This window comes from Phragmites australis, chromosome 8, assembly GCF_958298935.1.
Source record: "Phragmites australis chromosome 8, lpPhrAust1.1, whole genome shotgun sequence".
NCBI lineage: Eukaryota > Viridiplantae > Streptophyta > Magnoliopsida > Poales > Poaceae > Phragmites > Phragmites australis.
Window position 1 is genome coordinate 29246049 of NC_084928.1, and position 9155 is coordinate 29255203.

Here is a 9155-nt window from a genome sequence, read left to right on the forward strand (position 1 = left end):
GGCCTCTGGGTATCAGATACTAGGCTTCCAGGCCCATGAGTTGTCTTGCACGTCAATTGGCCCATTCCTTAGTCGTGCCATGCTCATGCTCTTTCTCTCACCCATCTGATCATCTTCAGTACAAACTCTAGCTTTAGGCTTGCTGACAATGGAGAAGAACTCCCATGATGCAAACGGGGCATGAGTCAATGGTTGCACATGAGGTTGCACGGGCCGACCTCTTTGGCATGTTGGTCCCCATTTTCGTGGGCTTACGCGCTGACACGCTCGCCTAGGTCAGTTCCTCCCCTGCCGCCGGTGAGGTCATTGCGCAAGCTAAAGGAAGAACATCGTTGTTTTCTCTTTCTTTCCGCTTTCAAATATGGTTCAAGCCTTACAACGGTAGGGACAGCACTCGGGCCGTGCGAAGAGGCGAAATTCCTATGTATCAGTGAATCAAGAGGGAGTTCCAAAGTCGGTCGATGACATGGTTTCGTGCCATTGGTTGGGTGGGATGTGTGGTGGTATGAGATTTGGTTATTTTTTTACTTCAAAACACTTATCTCCTAAACCTGATATTCGTTTTGAAAACCATTTGAAGCGTGATGTTGTTTTCAATTAGTGCAACAAAACATGATACAAATATGGTATGTTTGATTTTGTAAAAAACAATATTTTGAATAAACTATTTTAACAATTCAAATAAACTATTTCAACAAATTACATAAAAAATTGAACGCATTATCATATAACAAACTGTTGAAATTGGTCTCATAAAATGCTGAAGATGGATGTAACAAAAAGTTGAATTAGTTCTTCAAAATAGTTGAATTAAGTTTCTCAAATTATTGAATCAGATCTTTTAAATTGTTGAACGTGGATGAGAGACGAAAACTTACAAAATGTCACACAATAGATCAAAGTATGAAGTTGTGAACTGAGGATAGCTCAAGTGTGACAGTGCGCGAGCGGTGGTGGCACTGATTTTCTACGTGCAGCTGTGCAAGTGGCAAGACGAAGACCTGATTTCTCTGGCCGTCGTCGCTTGGTTGAGTAGCTAGGTTCTTCATTTTCTTCTGCCCATCGGACACGGTTCGGTTGTGGCCAAATTTTCGTTCCGCCAGTCTTGACTAACCGGAGAAAGTGAGCAACTACATTGCCCATGAACACGAGTCACGGTCGTCTTTACGAGAAAATTAAGGCACTAACGCGCTGGCTGCCAAACTTGCTAGTTATCACCACATCTTCATCTGTCATACTCATAATTGTGAAGTTGTGATGGACAAGCATGCATTTTCGACTTGAACTCTTTGCCCGTGCGACGCCTATAAATACGACGTCCATGATCCACAAAGTTTCACCCACAAGCAGCAGCTAGCATAACTCGAACTCACAGGTTGCAAGCGAGGGATCGGACGAGCTGCCAGCCAAAGAGCAGCGGATGGCGTCCTTCAGCCGAGCCGCCCGTCTCCGCGTGCTCCTGCAGGTCGCGCTTCTCGTCGTCTCCGCGGTGCTCATGGGCAGCTCCGTTTGCCACGGTGCCCGCGATGGCGGTTAGTTCTCTTCCAAACTGCTCCTCCTCCCTTCGTCTTGCAGCAGCATTTGGTTGCGTTGCTGGATTACTAAGTACCAAGGAACCATGCGTGCTTGTGTGCATTTCCAGGGTTAATTGCTGGCACCCGCTGCGTGTGGTCTCCGTGGGCTGGATGGCCCAGTCGAGGACATGGTAGGGGTGGTGGTGGTCTTCGTCCCTGTGGTGGCGTCCCGATAGCAGCCACTCCACCAGCACCAATTGGAGAGATCCCTCGGCCCTGATGACCGCCTGATCACAGTCGCAGAGCTCCGAGGTGCACGACTCCAGTAATTGTAAAATAAAACGGATGAGACCGTCCCATCTCCTCTCCCATGCACTAGTCTTTAGCGTGAATAAACCTGGTGTCAGTGCAAATGGCCGGCGGCACTGCTGCTAGGTGCCGTGACATTGATATAGGGTGTACAACATTCAGTTCACAAGAAAGATCGACAGTGAGAACTGTTTTTCTTTCTCAAATATATAGAAGAGCTACGTGTTATTATATTAAGAAAAAAATAATTTTATTTATAAAGAAAATCAAGCTCGAAAACCTAACGAGCATTGCATTACAACACACGGAGCCCAGCACACACGCAAAACAAAGGGAGAAAGAAACGAAGGAATCCCCACCCCTAAATGATCAGACAACAAAGCACTGCTAAGTAGCCACAAGATGGCAAACACAACAAACAACATACAACTCGGCACTCCTGAACAACCAATGGCACCCGCACCAAACGATGCTACCCAGCCAGCAACAAAGCCCAGCTAGCACCTCAATCAGAACACCCTGACAACTCAACAAGAAGAGCCCTGCTCCCACGCCTGCGTAGGGAATCAAGGACGTCCTAAGAGGGATTAAATTAGGACACTTAAAACTATTAGCTCTAAAACTTTCACAAGATAAGTCTATCTCAATTTCTATCTAAATGTGCTCTAGTCTTATCTATGTGTTTACTCTACCGCTTAAGAGAATTGCAAGGTAAATTGCAATTATGTAAATACGAAAACATAAATGAGGTAGAGAGACAAACTTTGCATAAGAGATTTTTATCCCGTGGTAACGGTGGCACATAAGCCACCCCTAGTCTACGTTGGAGCTCCACAAAGGATATGCTCTCAGTCGCTAAATCTCTTCCGGTCACGGCTCTTGAGATACCAAGTCACCAAGACAAAGCCTCAAGCACGATGAGCCACCAAGCCACCAATACGAGGTCTCACCACTAACCTCTCTTCCGGACACTTTAACGCGTATTCACTTCAGAGCTTTATTCACAAAGACAAGGCCTCTGCGTCCCCGTATAATCCTCTTGTCGCTATTCTACACCAAGTCGGAAGGTCAACAAGTTACCGACGAGTCACAAAGACTCCAAGGTGCTAGCGTACCTCTTGGAACACGTTTGGATCACTCATTGATCCGCACTCTAGGTTACAGCACCTAGCAACTCTTCTCTTTAGGCATATAAACACTAATCACTCACTAATGCTGTGCTTAATCGCATTGGATGAACACTTTATGCTCTTAGATGGCTTGAATGTCTTCTTAGGTTACAAGAGTTTCTTTGGACTCCAGCAGCTCCAAATGAATAAGTGGAAGGGTATTTATACGATCAACCCTGCGGACTAGCCGTTATCCCAACGGCTCAAATATTCTGTGAACACCGGATGATCCGGCGTTAATAGAGGTACAAGCACTAGACCATTCGGTGTGTACATTCTCATAAACTAGCCATTGGAACTCCACGTAGCTCTTCTTCTGAAGAGGATGTATACACCGGAGTATCCGGTGAGTTATCCTAAGCCAGACCGCACCAAACTTCTTCTATGCACAAAATACTCCAGCGTGCACTGTCTTCATCACCGGACCTTTCGGTATGTTGAACTTCTCTTTTTCTGGAACTTCCACACCTTCTGTTAAATGCTTCGGTGAAGCCTCCGATGTGTTATCCATCTCATCACCGGATCATCCGGTTCCTTATAATCCATTTCTTCCAAAAGTACCAAACTTTTGTTAATTAGTCTGGTGTACATCTCTTCTGATCGCCGGACCTTCTGGTGAGTGCAATCCACTCTGACTCCTTCTGACAGAATTGCTCCGGCGTGTACACTCTATATCATGGGATCTTCCGGTGAGGCAAACTGCCTCTGGACATAATGCTCCGTTGAGTGCAATTCTTCCAGCGCCGGACCTTCAGGTGAGAACAAATTCTTTGGGACTTTTTCCAATTCAATCAAATTTTATTCCGGCTGCGGTGGCTTCTTGATGTATTGTATCCATGAGACCTACTAACATATATTCTTGACAAACATGTTAGTCTCAATGACTATATTGTCATTAATCACCAAAATCGTAATCATGGCCTAATAGACTATTTTTGTTACAACCTCATGACAACTCGATCGGCGGCTCGCACTCCAAACAACAAGCAACAGATGGGTCCTGGGACGTCGGAGCATGTCCACTGCTGTGAAGCACCAAAAGGTGACGGGAAGCCCAGCCGAACAGGAGAACGACAAACAATTGGGGTTGGAGAGCCCTACAAGAAGTGTCGCTGCTTGTAGCATCAAAAGCCAGAGGGATTCACCCGAAGAAATCTCGAGGGGAAGCTTCAACACAACACCTCTAGGGAGGTAATGACGCCCTCGGGTGTCACAGTCGTCGGCAATGGCGTGAAGCCTGCCAGGGCTTTCGCCCATATTTCTCCAACCACGGCATCGACAGATCGACCAGAGCTGCAAGTGCAGCAAGCAGACTACACCTGCAAGAGCAGCAAGCAGGAACACACAGCACAACGGGTCAATGGAAAGGCTCGAGCAACTCATCCAACAACAGGCAACGATTGGGGGTAGCGCAGCCGGCCCAACATCAACGACCACGTGACGCCAAGAAGAGACAAGGCGCCGAGCAGGCCGGCCAAGCCGCCGAGCGCCATAAGCCACGCGACGTCGAGAAGAGAGGAGCACAATCTGTAGGTGGCAGCTGCAGATGCTGCCGTCGGCGAGGCTCGGAAAAAGGCCAGAGGCACACGCGCCCATGGCGTTGATGAGGAATGTCAAGCCGACGCTGCCGGAGACCAGCCCACGATCAGGCGAGACAGCCTGGGGAGTGAGGGATGAAACAACGGGCAGGGTGGATGACCGCCAGACTGCAAAGAGCGGATTCGGCCCCAACAGAAGCGGATCCAGCCCTGAGACGCCTGGATCCGACCGACCGGAGACGACGGTGGCCGGATTTGCCGGCACAATGAACAACCAAGGGGGTGGGGGAGGAGAAAGAAGGGAAGAACGGTGGGGGAGAGAAAGGAAACGCGGCTGTGATTCCTGGCTTCGGGCCGTCGTAGGCCGCCGCCAACGACGACTGGATCTAGCTAGATGTGGGGGGGGAGTTGGGCTGAGATAGGAGTCGCCCCCGAATCGCTAGAGCGGGCGACGCGGGAGGAGGTATGATGCAGTGAGAACTGTGGTAACAAATCTCACCTTCAGCTTCACTGCACAAGCCCCCTTGTGAATTCTGGCAGCTCTTTTGTTTTCATGCGATGCGACGCTAGTAACACGATCCGATGAAATATGATGCCGTTTAATCATGGTGAAGTTAAAGTTGCAAAAGAAACATCCTCACACGTTACATTACACAAAAACTCTGAAGCAGAATAAACACATCCAAATAAGCTAGATTTATCCAGTTTTGAGTACGCTCCCTGCTCAAGAGTGGCTATACGCATACAAGAGTCAGCGCAATTGTTTCTTTGAATGCCCAGATGGTTTAATCTCCATTGTACATGAGTTTCTGTAATGGCGGAGGAGATAAAAGGGCTGTATAATATTTTATTCAGATGCCACGGTTTCTAGCTCAAAGCTTGAATCATTTCTCAGCCGGCTTACTGGTTGAATGTTTGCAGGTTACTCCCTGGCCTTGCCTTGTCATCTCATTACCAGCAACAAGGAAGTACGCAGTGTGCCTGGAGAAAGAAAACAATATTAATACAGTACTGGTTACTTGTGTAATATATTGATACAGGAGCCAGTAAGAATTCAATCTTAATACAGACCTAAAGAAGTTCATCATTTTTGGTTTTGTGTCTGCGTCTATGCTTGCAGTAGTGTCCAAAGCTTGCTGCATGTGGTGTAACCATCTCTCTGCAGCTTGGTGAGTAACCGGGAATGGTCGATGCCGTGCTATAAGGGCAGGATGTCCTACAAGAAAATTAGAAAAAAAACAGACAGTGGGATTTTACGAGTCCAAATGACCAAATCCACAATACAAACTCAAAGTAACAGAGCATTGACATTAGGTCAATATGGCATAATATTAACCACAACAAAATGGATTGACAACCAAAAGTGACATGCAACCGGGAAATATTCATTTCTTCAGTCATTCTGTGTAGATCATCAAACAAAGGGAAATACAAAAGCATGAGATGATGAGACAAAACTTATTCAATCTATTAGTGGATACAAAATACAAAAATCATCCTTAATGGGGAATTTTTAACTTATATACTTTCAATGAAGCAAGTGTGTCTAGCAACCGGATAAAGCCAGTCCTCTTACAAAACCAAGCCAAAGCTCTAAGAGCAACTTGTCGACTAGAATCAGGAGAGCTGTGCTAAACAGACCCTTAATATATACTCTCCCCATATGAGTTGACTAACGAACAGATCATTGGATCAGTGGACAGCCAGTTGACCACCCAACAGAGCACTAGATCATTGCCGCGTGCTCCAGGGATGAAGCACTCCAACAAGCAATACTGCGGTCAAGGAGATATGCTGCTGGCTAACACGAAAAAACAACGGGGTTGCGGTCTTGCGGATGGGATAATATTACTGAGAATGTAAATATACATAGCAGAATTACATACCCTGCCTTCTCGCCTAAATGGCTAGGCTTAGCAAGGAACACTTCTTCGTATCAATTTCATTTCATTCTAGACGTGAAAGCTATGAAGGACCAGTGAGCGTTTCTACTTATATACTAGCTGTAGGACATCCATATATGACTTTATGTAACCATCATCTTTAATAAGAGTGGAGAATCAGCTGAAAGAACAGCATGGATGCTCCTCTGCGCTAAACCCAAACAAGAAATTCCCCCAAGATCTAACCAACACCACAGAAAATGAATCGTCCCCCATTTCCTCATTTTACCCAATTCAGAAATTGGTTTCTTTTCAATTGGAAATTCAGAAATTGGTTGATGCGCTCAACTATCACTTGTCCCTCAAACACCCGAGGACCACCATCACCACACGCCCTGGAACAAATAAATTACAGGAGCCTTACAGTTCCAGACAGACTCCAGAGACGAAGAGTGGCAAGCTAGATCAGATACCTCTCCTCTGGGAGAAGAGCGGCGGGCCGCCCATGCGCTGCACCAGGAACTCGTACTGGTTCCGGATGGCGTCCTCCTTCTTTGACACCGCAAATATCTCCCGGAACCACTCCTCCTCGTCCTCGTAGACCCTGTTCGATAGACAGCAACCTAGATCGGATCGAATCAAAGCAGAGGGGAGGAACAGGGGGCCCGGCGGACGGACCTGGTGTAGAAGTTGGTGTAGAGGTCGACGAAGGGCTGCGGGGTGCCGCCGAGCGCCTCGAAGACGTTGCCGTCGTCGATGGCGAAGGCGTCGCCGACCGCCACGCCGCTCCACTCCGACGCCTTCTCCTGCAGTGACTGCATCCCGCCGCAGCGCTCGTTGGCCGAGTTGACTTGGCTGGAGCACGAGGACAAGTGAAGCGAGGCGATGTGTGGCCGTGTTGCTCACGCGACGCGCTCCTCGCTTTATAGCGGCCACGCTCCCGCGGCCAATCGGGTGGCGCGCGCGCGGTCCAGGTTTATGCGGGGCCCAGGTGTCGGTGAGCGAGTGCCCTGCGCGGCCATGTCGACATGCTGTGTCATGCATGCCGGCATTTGGCGGCGGTATCTGAGGGCTGACTACCCACAGGATTACAGACGCCCGCGGTTACAAGCAGCTGGTTTGTCATTTTTTTCACCTCGGCTTACAAGTTCCAATTAGATTCTTCTTAAAATGTCGGCTTTGGCCTATAAATTAACAAGTATTCTAGATTGTTGAGGTGTCTTGTTCCCAAAATGCTCTGATTAGATAAAAACAACCAGCTCATTAGACTTGCTTTTTCTAATGTATCAGCACTGGGTGCACATATTGCTAGGGTTTTGCATGACAAGGGGCAAGAGTACGTGCGCATGGGTTATTAAGTGGCGCAATGCCCACATAATGTGTCACGTAAAGCGGCATTAAAATTTGATGGTACTTGATGTTGCGTAGAAATGCTTCTCCAATATCACTAAAAGAAGCGGTAATATCTTTTCTTCATAGTGACTCTAAGTTTAGTTCAACTAGCAAGATAGCATACGTTAATAGTATGGCTAGTCTCCAAGTAATATTTTTGTCACAATAACCTTTAATTAATTGTATTTTTTATTTAGGTGTTTATTTTTTAATAATTTGATTCTTTTTTTCAAAGACAATTTTTATATGGATCTTTCCTTTTATTTTAACCCTAATTTTAATTATTATTTATTTTATTTGATTTGATTTTTATTTAGATATTTTATTTTATTTTATTTTATTTAGACTCTTTATTTAGATATTTAGAAATCTTGCTGGAGGTTAAGGTAATAAAAGTCGGTGTGTCATGATATCGCGTGGCCAGTGAGATTTTACACGGGGAGGCCACGTTGCAGGCTCGGACATGCACAATTTTAGACCTTCGGCAGCGCTGTGCAAGAGAAAAAGAGTAGAGATGGGTGTGGAGTGATTGTAAATCTATTTTAGTGTAACTCAATCAACTAGCTAGTTATTTTGATTAGATCAAAATAATTAGATAATTAATTAAATTATACTAATATAGATTTGTGGATATTTATTGGTGATTCACGTCAATACTAAAAGAGAGTAGGGAGAAGAGGAAGAGAAAGACCACGACTCGGTGGGAGGCAGTGGTGGCAGTGGCAAGGGCCGTGGGGTAGCTGGATAGTGAGGCAAGCGAGTAGGAGCGTCGAATCAAATATAGACGGATATAGCTCATCTTATTTTATATTATATTTTTTTTTATAGTCAAAGCTATCATCAAAGTGAGTATACAGAGTGATCGCTGAGATATAAAAACTAAAAGTGTTTAATATTATCTATCTACAGATATATAACAATCTATCTATATATTATTATATTTTAAAATAAAATTATAATAAAACTATCCAATAACACCAAACATTCGCATAATTCGAGCCTATTTCCACCAGTACTAGCCTGGTGCGAAGCTCAGACCCACAGCGGAGCAGGGCCTGTGGTGCTAGGGCCGGGGCGGCACGACACGCTACGTGGGTGCTTCGGCGAGGCGTGTCACGTTGAAATCAGAGTCACTCGTGCTGAAAGCTCCATATAAAATATTTGCTCCCTCTAAAGATAATCATTCAAGATTTCAAGTCTTCCTTTGATTCAACGAATCAACGTCATCCTATCGACGCGCAAGGGGGACAACCAGGGTTAACGACAGATTTAAAAACAGTTTTAATGGTTAGAGCTACTAGCTTTAACTATTAAAGCTCTAACTATTAAAGTACATTTTTTAAAATTATA

General features: G+C 45.8%; 1 protein-coding gene and 1 long non-coding RNA gene across 2 annotated transcripts; one reads left to right on the forward strand and one right to left on the reverse strand.

Annotated features, from left to right (window-relative positions):
* The first annotated feature begins 1332 nt into the window (after positions 1-1332).
* Positions 1333-2071, forward strand: LOC133926940 (uncharacterized). Its single transcript, XR_009911210.1, has 2 exons — positions 1333-1532; positions 1643-2071. It is a non-coding gene; the product is annotated as an uncharacterized LOC133926940 (long non-coding RNA).
* A 3042-nt stretch (positions 2072-5113) lies between these two features.
* On the reverse strand, positions 5114-7324 carry LOC133926939 (two-on-two hemoglobin-3-like). Its single transcript, XM_062373118.1, has 4 exons — positions 7092-7324; positions 6887-7017; positions 5602-5746; positions 5114-5511 (listed from the first exon to the last, which is right to left on the reverse strand). Exons 1-4 carry the CDS (start codon positions 7232-7234, stop codon positions 5415-5417), a joined length of 516 nt encoding a protein of 171 aa, XP_062229102.1. The 5' UTR covers positions 7235-7324; the 3' UTR covers positions 5114-5414.
* Between the last annotated feature and the right edge of the window lie 1831 nt (positions 7325-9155).